At 45.2% G+C, this 16,805-nt stretch overlaps 2 protein-coding genes and 2 long non-coding RNA genes across 5 annotated transcripts; 2 read left to right on the forward strand and 2 right to left on the reverse strand.

The window, feature by feature from the left end:
* Positions 1-2,234: 2,234 nt before the first annotated feature.
* LOC123122507 (probable flavin-containing monooxygenase 1) lies at positions 2,235-5,202 on the reverse strand. Of its 2 annotated transcripts, none has more exons than XM_044542707.1 (5): positions 4,576-5,202; positions 3,917-4,139; positions 3,661-3,836; positions 3,190-3,548; positions 2,235-2,737 (listed from the first exon to the last, which is right to left on the reverse strand). In XM_044542707.1, the coding sequence occupies exons 1-5, from the start codon at positions 5,023-5,025 to the stop codon at positions 2,392-2,394; spliced, it is 1,554 nt and encodes a 517-aa protein (XP_044398642.1). In that variant the 5' UTR covers positions 5,026-5,202; the 3' UTR covers positions 2,235-2,391. The 2 variants fall into 2 exon arrangements, with proteins under 2 accessions (XP_044398642.1, XP_044398641.1); XM_044542706.1 differs by having other exon boundaries at positions 3,917-4,148; positions 4,576-5,199.
* On the forward strand, positions 3,359-14,655 carry LOC123122509 (uncharacterized). The gene is made up of 6 exons (XR_006460242.1): positions 3,359-3,475; positions 5,244-5,272; positions 5,357-5,525; positions 6,069-6,469; positions 10,707-13,135; positions 13,316-14,655. It is a non-coding gene; the product is annotated as an uncharacterized lncRNA (long non-coding RNA).
* On the reverse strand, positions 6,793-9,914 carry LOC123122508 (probable flavin-containing monooxygenase 1). Its single transcript, XM_044542708.1, has 5 exons — positions 9,392-9,914; positions 8,714-8,945; positions 8,454-8,629; positions 7,978-8,336; positions 6,793-7,462 (listed from the first exon to the last, which is right to left on the reverse strand). The coding sequence occupies exons 1-5, from the start codon at positions 9,836-9,838 to the stop codon at positions 7,117-7,119; spliced, it is 1,560 nt and encodes a 519-aa protein (XP_044398643.1). The 5' UTR covers positions 9,839-9,914; the 3' UTR covers positions 6,793-7,116.
* A 256-nt stretch (positions 14,656-14,911) lies between the features above and the next one.
* LOC123125356 (uncharacterized) lies at positions 14,912-15,739 on the forward strand. The gene is made up of 3 exons (XR_006461386.1): positions 14,912-15,217; positions 15,299-15,362; positions 15,435-15,739. It is a non-coding gene; the product is annotated as an uncharacterized lncRNA (long non-coding RNA).
* The last annotated feature ends 1,066 nt before the right edge of the window (positions 15,740-16,805 follow it).

Raw genomic sequence — 16,805 nt, forward strand, 5'->3', positions numbered from 1 at the left:
CGTTACCATTGTCCACGGACACGACAAATACCGTGTCTTTTTAGAGGATAGCGTCGAAGATGACTGTATACAATGCGAGAAAGAAACACTCATATATCAATTGATGGTGGAAAACCCAGAAATACGCTTTCCAAACTGTCCTAGCAACAGCCTGAGTTTACGCCTTCGAACCAGAAATCCGTCCGAAATTTCGCGGCAGCGAGCGACGCGACCTGGCAGCCAGCCACCGACGCGCACTCCCTCCTCGCATCCGCGCACCCCCGCCTCCTCCTCAGAAAAGAAACACACCTCCGCCGCCACGTCACCGATCCGCGGCACCCCTCCTCCTCGCTCCCCTCCATCGATCCCCCATCCGACGGCTCGCACCCCGCATCACACGGATCGCGGCCGCTCCCTGGCCCCAAACCCCGCGGCTATAAATTGGCCCCGCCCCAGAAAGCCTGCTCCATCCACCACATCGCTCTACACCTCACCAAGACAGGTCTACCTCACCGGAGAGAAAAGAAGAGAAGCGAAGATGTCGGGGCGCGGCAAGGGAGGCAAGGGTCTGGGCAAGGGCGGCGCCAAGCGCCACCGGAAGGTCCTCCGGGACAACATCCAGGGCATCACCAAGCCGGCGATCCGTCGTCTGGCGCGTCGTGGCGGCGTGAAGCGCATCTCGGGGCTCATCTACGAGGAGACCCGCGGCGTGCTCAAGATCTTCCTCGAGAACGTCATCCGCGACGCCGTCACCTACACCGAGCACGCCCGCCGCAAGACCGTCACCGCCATGGACGTCGTCTACGCACTCAAGCGCCAGGGACGCACCCTCTACGGATTCGGAGGCTAGGCCACCACCACCAGATTAGAGTGTCTGGGGTTCGTGGTCGTTGATGTAATTGCAGCATCTCGCTGTTGTTTGCTATCTTCTGTAGAATGGAATGGAATGGAAATTGAACTAGTTTATCCTTGAAATTTTGCAGTCTGTGTCTGATTCGTGATAAAATCGTTCGATTGCGTTACCTGTCTACCATTCTACCCCAAATCCCTGTACGAATCACATCGATCTTATTCAAGTTCCAAATCCGTCGAGTTATAACTTCAGGCGTCGACATTGGCGCATCTGCGTTGCAGGTACGAGCTCCCCAAGCATTTGTTCCCGTTCAGCAATTTTGTCGAGCACCTGATGTGCATCCAAGGCACCAGTTCTCGTTTATTCGCATGCCTTCTATTTCTGGAACAGATTTGGGGCCGAGCTCGCGGCTGACCGCAGCGTACGAGGCGGACAGGGGGTGAGAAACATTTGTCATCGTGCTGCTGGCGGCTGGAGCTTTGGAATGCGTCCATGGCCATGGGCGGCCCTGGAGTCGGGATCGCGTGCGTGCCCACCTCTGCCTCCAACCTGCTTTGCTGCTCCTGCGATCTCACGGTATGGTATCGATCTGCTTCGCTGACTGTTCTTTTCTTACTTAAATTACTCATGATCGCCTACTGATTCCGTGGCTTAACCGCACTAGGATGTGCTCTTCCAATAAAATCAAGTTTCAACTCAGATATGTGCTGCCCATTTGAGGCTGTGCCTCCTGGGGGTTGATAACAGCTTTGTGGAATCCATTGCAGTTAGGACTCCTGCGGCCAGAGTAGCTGACCCTGAACATTTGAATTGTGAATTTGTGATGGGACTCATGGGAGACAGCTGATTCATTTGGCTGAAATTAGACTTTGACTTACCTGATCCAACTTCTTGAATGGAATAAACAGTGGCTGGCCAAATGCCAGGCCCCAGCGCGCCCCCACCGACAGTTCAGATTAGTAGCTAGGATTCATGGTTCGGCAGGCAGGCAGTCTCTTGCTGCTGTTTGCTCTGGTCTGTGCTTCATATTAGGTGTATGAGGAATTGGCTACTGCTTGTTCGCTGGAACCGATTGGTAGCTCCTAGTCTACATCTGTGTACATTTGTTCACTGGAGTAAATCTCAGTTGTTTACCTTGAAAATCTCTTGGTGCTCCTAGTCTACATTTGTGTGTTCTTCCTTCTGTGTGATAAACTAAGCAGTTACTCCACTCATGGTTGAAAACTGTTACTCCCATATTTGAACTAAAACCACGACACTTATTTTGGAACGGAGGGAGTATTTCTTATCTAAGTAAATTGTGTAATCTTTGGCTCATAATGGAACGAAACGCAAAGGTCCTTTGCATTTTCTCGAAAAAAATGAAGCGTAAAGCATCTTAGGAGATGCTCTAATTAAAATGTACTGCAGAAAACTGTAGAGTTATTTCCTGTAGTAAAGCGAACAACAATCTTGCTAAACAAAGACTTGCTGAAATAATCTATAGAACCCTTAAGGCAGCAGCTCTTGTCTCTTATTCTTTTGCTATGAGTACACTAGTGACAGATATGCTATTGTCTTCAGCAAAGGCCTGCATAATCAGCAGGTCCATATGGCTGGAACCATTCAGCAAGGAATCCTTTCTTTCTTCTAGGGTTGCATCCGATGTCTTGGCACAACAAATCATTAAACCAAATATTCACTGTGCTTATGCAAGATCGTCGAAAATACTTTCCATTGTAAAGATTCTTGTACTTTGTCCACTCTGCTACACTCTCTTCCATGCGTCTTACACTTGGCATTTGGAAGCCACCAGCCAGGAAATGGATTACCCAATTAGCCACCCTCTCTGAGACATATATGTCGGTAAGGCTCTCAGAATATCCGACTATTGCCAACTGAGGGATTCGAGGATGGATGCATTCTCTGTTAATTAATTCAATCCATTTAATAAATGAGATTAGTATGCATAACACAAAGTAAACATGCAAATGTTACTTCCACCTAAATTAATAGTTTGATTTTATTAAGCTTGTTATTTTTATTGAGCCAAAGCAAGAGATAGAAAAGCAGATAACAACTTGAAAAGTGGGCGCATCCTTTGATATATATTACTTTGCTAAGATCTTGCAATAGTGCACTGTGCATAATGTATATAATTTTGTACTGAATGATTTTTGCTTTGACTGTAGACTCCATTTTGGGAACTCGCAATGTGATATCTTACTTCCTAACCTCATTATCAGCTTACCTTTTCCCTTACCTTTCCGTGTTACAATTGTTTAGCGCAGTGCAGTTCTTTAGGAAAAAAATGTTCTCCCTAGCGTATTGTTTATTGTCCCCAAATATGCCAACCCAAAAAATTGCCCAACCTGTACCTGTATAGTGGAACTGATGTATCTGATGATCCTGCCACTATATTTCTGCACCAGTTTGCTGTGAAGATGTCCCTAAGCTTCTGGTCTCCTCTGAATCCTGTTGCTAGAATTATAATATCACTCTTTATGCTTTCTTCTCCATCCTCCAGGTTGATCCCATCACTGCAGAAGCTGAACCTCTTTGAGTTCTTAAGAATAATGCTGCCATCATCAACCCTGTCATAAAACCCTTTTGGCAGCATTGCAATCAAGCAAGAAGACATAGCAAAGGAGAAGCTGTAGTCAGGTACCATCCCATGTTTTTGTAAAGGAATCCTTTGCTTGAGGTAGGTTTCAATTACTTTTGTAATTGCCCATCTCTGAAAACAACAGGAGTATTGTGGATTCATGAGCTTTCTATGCACACATATGAAAATAAATTGACCGTTGACTGCTTTCAAAACTCTAGTCAAGAAGAAAATAACTGTTTACCAAGGGAGAGAGTGCACTAGCCAACATATAGTGGAGAAATCCTTCACCGGGTTTATGAACGAATAGTTGTGAGATGCGGTTAAGATAGAAGTAGTTAAGGTTAACTCCCCACATACTAAATTTGTCAACCCGCCAGTGTTTTGTTCTATATATCATGGTGCACGGCTGAGCTGCACCTGCATTGGGGCAGAAGTGTCAGACACATATTCTGAATGATTATTGCTAGTTAGTGCGGTCTTAGTTCTCTTGGACTCACCATTCACTTTGGCAACCTCTGCAGCAATGTCAAATGCTGATTTTCCGGACCCAATTATTGTCACACTCTTCCCTTTAACAAATTCAGCCGCATTATCCATGTAAGAGTAGTCCATAGAGTGCAATATTTTGCCCTTGAAGAACTCAGGCCCTTTGTTCACTGGAAATTCTGGGATATTTGGGGTTCCACTATGCCTTCCGATGCACAGTATGAGAAAATCCACCTGAAAAACCTGCAACATGATATTACTTATACATAGTTACAGTCTGCATGGCCTACAGAGTGATTCCAGGCATGTGCGAATGCATCATATTGTTCAAGCAGACTGTCCTAGTTCAGATTTTCCTAGCTCAGGATGTTGTTCCTTTATTTCCAATGAATGAAAAATATCTGTACCATTCGACAAAAAGCATTTTAATTGTCATATGGTTCTGTGATTGTCCTTCCTTAGCAGTTACTATGCACATGTGTGGAGTCAATTAATAGGACTCATCTATACCAAATAGTTATTTACTACCACTGCACACCATAGTGAAAACAAAATTGAATCATAATACCCCATTTAGATGCAACCTGCACCTGGGCTCTATGCTTGTGCATGTACAAACATGTATTCCGAAACTCGAACCAAGATAGATATCCCAAGGGATTGCAAATACCTCAACTGCACCAATTTTCAGGTCCTTCACTTTAAGGCTCCACCCTCCATCTTTCCCAGCTCTGAACGCCTTCCCGTCGTCACCAGACCAATGCTTCCACTCCATAATCTCTTCCTCGGTTGCACCAAAGTATTCAACTCCAAGCACCTGGCTACTGAACTTGATACACTTGAGGAGGTCAAACTCGCACGCGTACGACCTGAGGTATTCCATGACTTCATGGTGGCCTGGGTACGTCGCCGTCACGCTGGCCGGCCATGCCAAGTCCGAGAACCGGAACGATGTCGTCGGCGCCTGAAGCCTTGTTGACTGCAAGGTATGCGCCCACACTCCACCGATGGTGTCATCGGCCTCGAATACCACCGGGCTGAACCCCTTGTCGAGTGCGTGCTTGCAGGCTGCTAGGCCGCTCACACCAGCACCAACAATGCCCACCCTCTTCCTGTCCATTTATGCTGCTCTTATTCAGAGTTCTTGGAAGGAAGGAGAACCTGAGGATGAAGGTGAGAGGGTGTCTATTATGTAAACCAGGGGTGTTGGATGAGGCCAAACTGCTGAACCACTACTTGCCTGATATCTTCCATTGTTTTCTTCGTCTACTTCTGTCATCCTCTGTCCCCATGTGCTATTTTATCTTCTGTAAGCTATTTTTTGTTTTTTGTTTTCAGCTATACGTGTACAGATGGCTAGCTGATGGGTGAGTTTTAAAATGATTGCTAATTTATATCGACAAACTATCTCGTGTTGCATGTTGAGGTGATGCTGCTTACCTTATGGCCAGGTGGCATCAGGATGACCTCAGTAATAAACCTAAAGGACGTCACTTACAGCCGTAAGTATGAGTCACAAAAAAACTGCTCACCCAGGGTGGAAGCTTTTAGTTGCCCAGCTGTGATGGTTCAATATGCACTTTGACAACACTTCTGTGACATGCGGGTTTGGTTTCAGAGGTGAGCATCATCTAGCTGGGCAGCTAATATTTTCTGGGTAGTCATTTGGACCCATTGCCATTTTTTATAGACGATTATTATATTCCTGACAAAAAAGAAGATCATTATATTCGGTGGTGGTGGTTACACTTGGTTGAAGGAGGGAATCCCTTGAAAGAGACATATATGTCACAGTAGAGTAGCTGAAGTTCTGGGTTTCTGGGTTCATAGTGCGCACACTTATTGTTTTTCAGTCATTAATTCTGAATAGTGTTGAAAATCAATTGACAAGCCCCTTCAGTTTTTAATTTGACAGCATGTCTAGTTGATGCGCTCATTTTTCATGAGGAAATTAAACATAAAGCATATTGTCATCTTCCTGAAACTGATACAGGAGAATGGTTTACCGATTGAAAAGATTCCTGGAAGAATGGTAGTAATTCGAGTTCAATGCTGACTTGCTGCACCTATATTCAGGAACATGGCAGCAAAGTTTCAATTCAAGAGTTCATTCTATGAAATTCAGTTTGTAGAACAGTCATCTGATAACAATGACCCTTGCAGCTGAAATGGTCGCACGGAACGACACACTAGGTCACTGGCTATGGCTGTTCATGAAATCTGCCTGCAAGTATTGCTGGTGGTTGCATTGTTACTTCCGGATGCATTGGCAGTTTCTGCCCCAAGTGCCCAGGTGCTGCAACTTATTCAGTTACGTTTTTCAAATATAATTCGTGAACACTGTCAAATGCAAAACAAGCATGGTTGCTTCGGACTTCACTATGTTTTATCTTTCTGGATGAGAACTATAACATGATCTTGTGCTGTTTGTAGTTTTGAACCAATCAATGTAAGACTTAAGTCATGCTAGTCCATTCAATTTATTGTATGGACTTACTTGATTCAGAGCGCTGATTGCAAGTTTCCGATGCTAAACCTGACTACGACGCACACATGTACTAAAGGTAGTAAATTTTACCAATTATCTTGAGGCTACTCTACATAGGTAGAAAGTAATATATGCACGTTTGAAGCCAACTTCGCATGAACTTTGTTTCCAAGACATGTGTATTTGTTCTTGTAGCTTTAGGACATCTTCTGTTATATTTGTTATAGCATGGTCAACAGTAATATCTTTACCTGTTTATGTGTTCTTGAAGTTTGACAGTGCCAGCCAGCCAATCAATGCCCTTGCTTCGGACTCTGTTTCGGTGTCTCGGACTTCTCATACTTTGCTTTTTGCACGGGTTTATTAGTTTTTTTATGGGGACAGTATGAAAAAGAATCCTACTAGTGAATGTACATATTATACAGTAATAGGAACAAAATTACACTTCACAAAAGTCCAAAGGATTCAAAATCCAAAACAAGCGAACTATTTTAAGAGCAATAATGCATCCAGAAAATTGTAGAAGTAATTTTCTGTAGTTATGGTAAAACTAAAATTTCCAAGACAAACACTTCCTAAAATCATCTACAGAGCCCTGAAGGTAGCACTCTTGTCTCATCTTCTTTTCCTCTTGAATACACTAGTGAGAAAGGTGCTATTGTCTTCAGCAAATACTTGCATAATCAGCAGGTCCATATAGCTGAAAGTAAGGTGCTATTACCTTCAGCAAATACCTGCATAATCAGCAGGTCCATATGGCTGGAACCATTCAGCCAGGAATCCTTTCTTCCTTCTAGGGTTGCATCCGATGTCTTGGCACAACAAATCATTAAACCAAATATTCACGGTGCTTATGCAAGATCTGCGGAAATACTTTCCATTGTAAAGATCCTTGTACTTTGCCCACTCTGCTACATTCTCTTCCATGCATCTTACACTTGGCAACTGGAAGCCGCCAGCTAGGAAATGGATTACCCAATTGGCCATCCTCTCCGAGGCATATATGTTTGTAAGGCTCTCGGAGTATCCGACTATTGCCAACTGAGGAATCCGAGGATGGATGCATTCTCTGTTAATTTCAAACATTTTAATAAATGAGGTCACTATACTCAACATAAGTAAACATTTTAAATTTACTTCGACCTACCTTAACATTTTGGATTTTATCAAGCTTACCATTCTTTTCAAACCAAAACATATGATGCCTACTATGCTGATAATGGTGTTACACAATTGATAGAGAAGTACTTAACAGCTTCTAAAGTGAGTGCATGCTGTTGTTATATACTCCCTCCGTCCTAAATCAAAGACACTTATTTTGGGACGGAGGGAGTATTAGTTTGCTAAGATATTGCAACACTGCAGAATGTATATATTCTTGTATTGAATATAATTTCCACTAGCGTAGGTTCCATTTGGGGAACTCTGTGTGCGATTTCTTATGTCCTCACTGCACTATTAGTTCACTTTCCCTTATTTTTGTTAAGTGGTGGTGCAGTTCCGAAGGAAAAAAAATGTATTCTGTAGCACAGTATATATTGTCCTCCAAATATGCCAACCAAAAAAAAGTTGTCCAACCTGTACCTATATAAAGGAACTGATGTATCTGATGATCCAACCACTATATTTCTACACCAGTTTGCCGTGAAGATGTCCCTAAGCTTCTGGTCTCCTCTGAATCCTGTTGCTAGAATTACAATATCACTCTTTATGCATTCATTTCCATCCTCCATGATAATCCCATTACCGCAGAAGCTGAACTTCTTGGATTTCTTAAGAATAATGCTGCCCTCATCAACCCTGTCATAAAACCCTTCTGGCAGCAATGCAATCAAGCAAGAAGACATGGCGAAGGAGTAGCTGTAGTCAGGTACCATCCCATGCTTTTCTAGAGGAATCCTTTGCTTGAAGTAGGTTTCAATTACTTTTGTAATTGCCCATCTCTGAAATAACAGGAGTTTTGTGGATTCATGAGCTTTCTATGCACGAATTGCTTATATGAAATAAATTGAGCATTGACTGCTTTCAAAACTCTATTTAAGTTGGAAGTAATTATTTACCAAGGGAGAGAGTGCGCTAGCCAATAAATAGTGCAGAAATCCTTCACCAGGTTTATGAACAAGTAGTTGCGAAATGCGGTTAAGATAGAAGTAACTAAGGTTAATTCCCCATATGCTGGATTTATCAACCAGCCAGTGCCTCGTTCTATATATCATGGTGCATGGCTGATCAGCACCTGCATTGGAATAGTTGTGTCAGGCACATATTCCTTTGAACAATTATTGCTAGTTAGTGAGGTCTTAGTTCTCTTGGGACTCACCATTCACCTTAGCAACCTCCGCAGCGATGTCGAATGCTGATTTTCCGGACCCAATTATTGTCACACTCTTCCCTTTAACAAATTCAGCCACATTATCCATATAAGAGTAGTCTATAGAGTGCAATATTTTCCCCTTGAACAACTCGGGCCCTTTATTAGCTGGAAATTCCGGGATATTTGGCGTCCCACTATGCCTTCCGATGCACAGTATGAGAAAATCCACTTGAAAAACCTGTGACAGGAGATTGCTTACACATAGTTGTGCTATAGCCTACAGAGTGATTCTGTGTATATAAGGTAAAAATGCATTACATTATTCAAGCAGATTTATCTTATTTGAGATTTTTCTGGCCAGGAGATGTATTTATGGACTTTATGAATGAACAATATTTTTATACCACTCTGAAGAGAGTATTTCTCGTTCGGTTGTGTGATTCTTCTCTCTTATTATGCACTTACATAAAGTCGATGCATAGGACTCATCTGTGCCAACTGCCTAGCTATCTACTGCCATTCTATATTTCTATACATCATATTGAAATCAAAATAGAATCAGAATACCCCATTTAGACGCAACCTGCAATCTGAGCTCTATGTGGGCATTAGCAAGCATGTAGATATCTGAACTCAGAGGCAGAGCAAGACAGGTATATGAGGGTCCCAAGGGATTGCACGTACCTCAACATTACCAATTTTCAGGCTCTTCACTGTGATGCTCCACCTTCCATCCTTCCCAGCTCCGAATGCTGTCCCATTGCCAGACCAATGCTCCCACGCCATGATCTCTTCCTCGGTTGCACCAAAGTATTCAACTCCAAGCACCTGGCTACTGAACTTGATACACTTGAGGAGGTCAAACTCGCATGCGTACGACCTGAGGTATTCCATGACTTCATGGTGGCCTGGGTACGTCGCCGTCACGCTGGCCGGCCATGCCAAGTCCGAGAACCGGAACGATGTCGTCGGCGCCTGAAGCCTTGTTGACTGCAAGGTATGCGCCCACACTCCACCGATGGTGTCATCGGCCTCGAATACCACCGGGCTGAACCCCTTGTCGAGTGCGTGCTTGCAGGCTGCTAGGCCGCTCACACCAGCACCAACAATGCCCACCCTCTTCCTGTCCATTTTTACTGCTTTTCTTCAGAGTTCTGGCTAGGAAGGAGTTGAGGATGGAGATGAAAGGGTGTCTATTATATAAATCTTGGGTTTGATTCTCTGGATGGGTTAGATCTTTTTAAAATCTCAGGATCTTTTGGGTGGCTGGATGAGGCCGAACGAACCACCACTTGCTTGGTATCTTTCGTTGTCTTCTTGGTTTATTCCTGTCACCCTCTGACCACATGTCCTGTTTTATTTTCTTCAGTTATCCTTTTTGTCTTCAGCGACACGCTGGGAGTATGGGATACGTGTGCAAGTAGCTGATGTATGAGTTTTCAGATGTTTGCTAATTTATAGACCCCTTCCAAATTTGAATCGACATCAACTGGCATGTAGAGTTAACTTTGGAAAACAACCTCATGTTGCACGTTGAGATGATATTTCATACCTTATAGTCAGGTGGCATCAGGATTGCTCCAGTAAGCCTGAAGAGTCACTTACAGGTTACAGCCATAAGTATGAGCACCTGATTTATTGACTCAATGGCATGCTGCCACATAAAACTGCCAACACACCCATTTTTGATGGTTCAAGACGTATTGTTTGTGATTTTGATGACACTTCCATGGCAGGTGGGTTTGGTTTCAGAGGCGAGCATCATCTAGCTGGACAGCTAATATTCTTAGTAATCATTTGGACCCATTTTTTATATATGATTATCATATCCGGTGGTATTCGAAGGAATCCCTTGAAAGAGACAATTTATATGTCATAGTAGAGTACTTAGAGATCTAGGTTCATAGTGCAAACTGTTGTTGTTTCCCAATTGTTGATTCTGTTTAGTGTTGGCCTCTTGGGAATCAGTTAATAAGTCTGCTCAATTATTATTTTGAAGCATATGGGGAGTTCGTGAGGAAATTAACATGAAGCATATTGTCATCTTCTGAAACTGGTGCTGATAATGGTTTACCCGTTGGAAGGAGTCCTCAGAGGATGGTAACAAGTATGAGTTCACAGCTATCTGTAGCACTTATATTTAGGAACAGAGCACCAGATCTAGTTTCAGTTGAAGAGCCTATTACTCTTGGAAGTTGTACATTTCTTGAATGGTATTTTCCTCTTCCATTCAAGAGCAACAATCGGCATGACAGACCTCAGATGTCATGAACTGATTGAATTTCTGATATTACACAATCTTCTGTGTCTGAGATTACAACACCCACATCGCCTTTTTGCTGAGGCCACTTCTTCAGATTGATATCGTTGTAATCTGATGGAAGATATGGCATTAGCCACTGCAAAGAACTCTTTCTTTCTTCTGGGTATCTTTCGTTGTTTTCTTGGTTTATTCCTGTCACCATCTGACCACATGTCCTGTTTTGTTTTCTGCCAATTATTATTCTTGTCTTCAGTGACCCACTGGGATGAGTTGTAAAATGCTTGCTAAGCTATAGGTCTATTTCAAATTTAAATCGACACCAACGTGCCATGCAGAGTTAGCTTTGGAAAACCATACCGTGTTGCACGTTGAGGTGATGATGCATACCTTACAGCCTATCAAATAGGTGGCATCAGGATTGTGCCTGTGAACCTAAAGCAAGTCACTTACAGGCATAAGCACGAGCATCTAATATTTGGACGCAATGGCATGCTGCCACATAACAAAATTACTTTCAAATATGTATCCTTTGCAAAAATATATTGAGTAAAGAAGCTAGTTAGTTGCCAAAATTACTTTTGTTGTCCACTTGAAATGGTTCAATATGTATCCATTGCAAAAATATATTGAGTAAAGAAGCTAGTTAGTTGCCAAAATTACCTTTGTTGTCCACTTGAAATGGTTCAATATGTATCCATTGCAAAACAAGGCATTTTGATAGCACTCCTATGACAAGTGAGTTCTATCTATTTTAGAAATGGGCATCATCTAGCTGGACCGCTAATATTTGTAGTTTTGCTTTGGACCTATTACTATTTTCTATATATGATTATCATATGAGGTGGTGGTGGACTGGTGGTCACCCATTGGCCCAAAGGGACAATTTTTTGGTCGCAGTTAGAATAGCTAAAGATCTGGGTTCATACTGGGGATGCATGTTCTTTTAGTTTTTATTTTGAATAGTCTTGGAAATTAATTGACAAGTCTGGCTGATATGCTCATTGCTCATGAGAAAATTAACACAAATCATATTGTCATGCTCCTGAAACTGATAGGGAGAATGGTTCCTCGAAGAGCGGTAGTAGTTCAAGTTCACTGCTGACTTTATGCACCTATATTTAGGAACAGGGCAACAAATGTAGTCAACTGAAGAGCTTATTCTACAACATTTCAGTTTGTAGAATAGTGATCAGCCAATCTGCAAGAACCCTTTCTTCCTCCCGGGTTCACACCCCATGTCCTGGCACAACTGGTCATTGTACCAGATGTGGAGAGCTCCAGCGCAAGATCCATGGAAGTATTCACGAGAGTACCTCTTCATGTATTCATCCCATTCCTTTATATCCATCTCCATAGATTTTATGCTAGGCAACTGAAATGCTCCATCATGGAAATGTGTCAACCATTTGGAGTGCATGTTGCTATGCTCTCAGAGTAGCCGATGATCGCCAATTGCGTGGTCCTAGGATGCACGCATTGCCTGCCCAGTTCACAAAATTCACTGTGAGCTTCTGCATATGTACAGACAGACAAACAAACATGTTTAAGAGAAAGACAGATTAAACCTGTAGAGAGGAATACTACTGGATGGCGGGCCAGTCACAGTGTCTCTGAGCAAGGATGATGTGAACATCCCCTTGAGCTTTTGGTCTGCTTTGTATCCGGTGACGAATATGACCACATCGCTCTTTATATATCGGCGTGGATTCTCCTTCGACAATCACACCTTGTTTGCAGAAACTGAAGCTCTTTGCTTTCTTGAGAACAATGCTTCCTTGATCAACCATGTCATAGAATTTGTCTAGCAATATGGCAACCAAGCATGAGCTGATGGCCTGGAGGAAACTGTGGTCTGGCACCATGCCGTGCCTATCCATAGGCACCGCCCATCTGTAGTAGCTCTCGACAAACTTCGAAAGGAGCCATCTCTGATCAGTGTATATATTCAGGTTGAATAAATGCATGAGCACAAATAGATGATCTGTAGTTACTTAAAAGAGTGGTGTGGTATAAGTAGAAACTCTGGCTGGTGGCCATTACCAAGGGTGATAAGAAGGTAGCAAGAATGCTAAGGATCAGCCCCTCTCCTGGCTTGTGAACTAGGAGCTCCGAGAAGTGGTTGAGGTAGAAGAATGCAATGGGAATGCCCCAGGCGTAGTAGTCAGGTATGATCCATCTCTTCGTCCGACAGATTATTGTGCATGCGTACTTGGCTCCTGAGTGCAACAACAGTGAACAATTAAATTAGGACATTTTCTCTGAACTCTTTTTTCTTTTGATCACCCTGCAGTGGAGAGTTACAGGAAAGCTAGAGATCTCACCGTTTGTGTTTGCGCACTCTGCAGCAATGTCAACAGCGGACTTCTGGTAACCGACAACAGTACCGAAAAAGGCTTTCGCCCCTGATAAGCTCGGTGGACTTTGCAGCGCCCATGTCGGAGTGGATCACCGTGCCGTCAAAGTTCTCCAGCCCTTTGTTCGGCGGGAATGTGGGAATGTTGGGGACGCCGCTGAATCTCCCAGTGCACAGGATCACAAAGTCAGTGACGTATGTCTGGAAATCAGCTGTTGCCGACGCACCAATCTGTTCAAGTGTTGATGCAGACCTGTTTTCTCACTGTCAACTATTGTCACTTTGTCAGCTCTTAACTACAATGTTTTTACTGCTAGTGCAAGAAAATTATTATTTTCACCTTGTTCTCATGGATCTTGAGGTTCTTTGCAGATGTCATGTCCTCACCCGGTCACCCCCGACCGCTGGTTCCGGTTGCGCCGACGAAGCAACCCTCGGTCAGCGCGGCGGCTAGGGATGTTAAGGGAGGCTGCGGCGCCGGCGAATCTCTTCTCCATCGGCGCGGGGGCATGAATCTCAGGGAGTCAGCGTCTGCTCGGTCGCGGCAGAGCGGGAGGTCGCATGGTCCCACGTAAGTTTGAGCTAATCCCGCGTGGGTGCCCACGATCACGATTTTTGTGGGCTCCGCCCACATCCACGTACAGCCTGATTCATACATACGGTCCCGTCCGTGGGCGCTACGATTCGACGATGATCCGTTGCTTCCTCGGATACAAATACGAAAATCGCAAGAGCCAATCACAAGGCGGTAAACGTATCACGTACGTACGTCCTGTACGCTGCAGCCAGGGCTGTATCTCCTGTATCTGTATGTATGCAGTCAATTGCAAAAAACCACCACATTTGCGGCTAGGTTTGCAAGAAACCACCAACTCGTTAATCCGTTGCAAAAACACCGGAAAATTTGTTAAGTCGTTGAAAAAAGCACTGATCGGAAGATTTGGCATGTTTAATCACTTTCTTACAAGTGGGGCCAGATTGTAAGGAATTGATTTAGCAAAAAAATAACACATACACCCCTAGATCTAAAACACAAAAGCAATCAGACCCTCCCAACACCGACGCCCTATCCACTACGTGCTGCCGCCGGTCTGCTCCATCATCGCCTCAACCACAACCAGCAACGGCGTCGGCAGCAGCAGCGGCCGGGCCATCGACCGCCACTCGCCGCGCCTCTGCGACCCTCGCCGCTCCTCCACCTCCAAGCCGCCAAGGCCAAGCACGAGTACCAGAAGACGTTGCTGAGGAAGAGACCGAAGGCTCTGTTAAACGAGAGTCTGGCAGACTGTGAAAGGACCGGGTTAGCCCCCTTCTGCAAGACCAACCTAGCCCCAGCGGTAAGCCGCCGACTTTAACCTTTCAACTTCTTCTGCATATAACCTTGATCTGAACCGTTTTAAGAAGTCATTACTGTATTTCTCAGGCTGATGATAAGTTCTGGCGGGTCAAATATGACCATGAGGCGGCCAAGAAGGTCAGGAAGGCGAAGAAAGCCGCCCCTCGTAAAAAAGGAAGCAGACCTACTGCTTCGGAGCTGATGCAACTAAGCGACAGCTCCGAGTCAGAGGTAACCCCTAAGCCTTTAAATTCTTTCTGTACTTGTTATTTGTTGCTGTCCGCCTTATCAACACTTGCTCATTGACAGGATGACACCGGCGCCAGTAACCCGGTGGTTGAAGAGGTAACGTCACTTTCCTCCGACTCGGAGCCCTTACCACAGCTGAAAGTCCAAAGGGTAACCCGGAAAGTAAGCTTTTCACATCCTTTAGGTCATCAAGACCCTCAATTTCTTTTGAAGCGACAGGTTCACGAAAACCGGCGTCATACCCGGACCAATAAGGACTCCAATCTCTCCGCCGGGTTACCCGACGCAACAAGGAAGCGTCGCATTGAGGTTTTTTCTCACTTGTACCCTTTTCATCCATTGGCGGGTGTTATCCGTCAGCCACTCAACTCTTCTGACTCCAATTATCAGGAGACCTCCCCTCTTCGGGTGACTCCATGCAGTCAAATCTGCCGGCCTTCAAGACTGCGCCCGGGTAACAACAATCTTCTTACATTATCTTTGTCTGTACTTACTTTTTGTGTGCCTAACACTTCTGTCTTTTCAGTGCCCAGGCAAAGCTCACAAAAAGAGCGAAGAAGACCAGGTCAGCCGGAGTGCCGGACTTACCTGACCCGGAGGTGACGGCTGAAGAGCCGCCGGCTGCCTCCGCCCCCGAAGCCACCACTTCAATGGACACGGCACCTGAGGCCTCTGCCCCGATTACCAAGGCAACGACCGAAGCTTCGGTTAATCCGGAGGCCTCCGGCTCAGCTCCACCAGCAGACGACCCGGACGTGGTAATCACCCGGACGGAGTTCGTTGAGCCGGGGAGACCGACCGTGTTGGCCAAATGCTCCGCGAAGGGGGAGCTGCTGCAGCCCCACCGGGTGAACCTGGACCTCTCCGGCTACACCGACTTGAGCATTGGAGAGCTCGTCTCTGGCTACATCAGCCAAGTACACAAAAGCCGGGACGCCGAGGTCGCCATGGTCAACCAGATCCAACAAAAATTTGAGGTATCCTTCTGCTGTCTTCTTACTTACTGCATAGCTACCTTTGCCATGCTAGCTCCCAAGTCGACGACTTATGCTTGAATATGTTGTAGACTTAGGTTCCGGTTTACTCAACTGAGCCGGCAGTATATAGATAGATACGTTCAATATACATTAGCCCCCAAGTGTCAAGTGTCTTTGCTTGGAAAACGCTTGGGACTTATATAATGACTGTTAATTAACCCGGAAATATATGCAGGCTGTTGGCAAGAAATTAGAGGCGGACCTTGCGGATCTCAAGAGCCGGCTGAAGATGCAGGAGATGGAGACCCGGAAGGCAAACGCCAAGTTTGTATCCAGCATCGCCGCTCAAGAAAAATTGAAGACCGAGTTTGATGCTGAGAAAAAAGCCTGGGTCGAAGAGAAGGCCGCACTGGTGACCCGGGCGGAACAGGCGGAGAAGGCCCTCGCTGAGAAGACCGCCGAGCTCTCCGGCCTAAAGCGCCAGGTTTCCCAAATGGTGGCCGCTATCTTTGGTAAGTCGCCTCACTGGCTTTCATCAAGTTTGTATATGTCATGATTCATCCTTGTCACCGGCTTATCTGATTCTGTTAAACAGGTCCCAGGAGTGCCAACCTCAACCAGAGCGTGGTCACCAAGTTAAAGGCCGTGTACACCCTAGTGGAACAGCTCTACACCGGGTCACAGCGTGCCTTAGCTGTGCTGGCCTTATCCAACGAGGTGCCAACTCATCTGGCCGAAGTCCTGCGCCGGCTCGCCGTTCTGCCTCAGCGGATCTAAGAGCTACGACGGGCCTCCGCGAGAGCCGGAGCAATCGCCGCGCTGAGCCGGGCCAAGGCATTCCTGCCGGAGCTAGACCCGGCAGACATCGCCCTGGGCTATCCAAGCCTGAAGGAAGACGGCTCAGCTTTCGACCAGAAGGA

The sequence above is a fragment of the Triticum aestivum genome, chromosome 5D (assembly GCF_018294505.1).
Source record: "Triticum aestivum cultivar Chinese Spring chromosome 5D, IWGSC CS RefSeq v2.1, whole genome shotgun sequence".
Lineage (NCBI taxonomy): Eukaryota > Viridiplantae > Streptophyta > Magnoliopsida > Poales > Poaceae > Triticum > Triticum aestivum.

Bases quoted from the DNA above. Each gene is read 5' to 3' on its own strand.
- LOC123122507 (XM_044542706.1), bottom strand. From the start codon at position 5,025: ATGGACAGGAAGAGGGTGGGCATTGTTGGTGCTGGTGTGAGCGGCCTA. The intron at 3,549-3,660 runs GTAAACAGTTAT...TGTTGTTTTCAG, and splicing joins CTAGTGCACTCTCTCCCTTG to AGATGGGCAATTACAAAAGT. The intron at 2,738-3,189 runs GTACAGGTTGGG...ATTAATTAACAG, and splicing joins ACATCAGTTCCACTATACAG to AGAATGCATCCATCCTCGAA.
- LOC123122508 (XM_044542708.1), bottom strand. From the start codon at position 9,838: ATGGACAGGAAGAGGGTGGGCATTGTTGGTGCTGGTGTGAGCGGCCTA. The intron at 8,630-8,713 runs GTGAGTCCCAAG...ATTCCAATGCAG, and splicing joins GGAGGTTGCTAAGGTGAATG to GTGCTGATCAGCCATGCACC. The intron at 8,337-8,453 runs GTAAATAATTAC...CTGTTATTTCAG, and splicing joins CTAGCGCACTCTCTCCCTTG to AGATGGGCAATTACAAAAGT.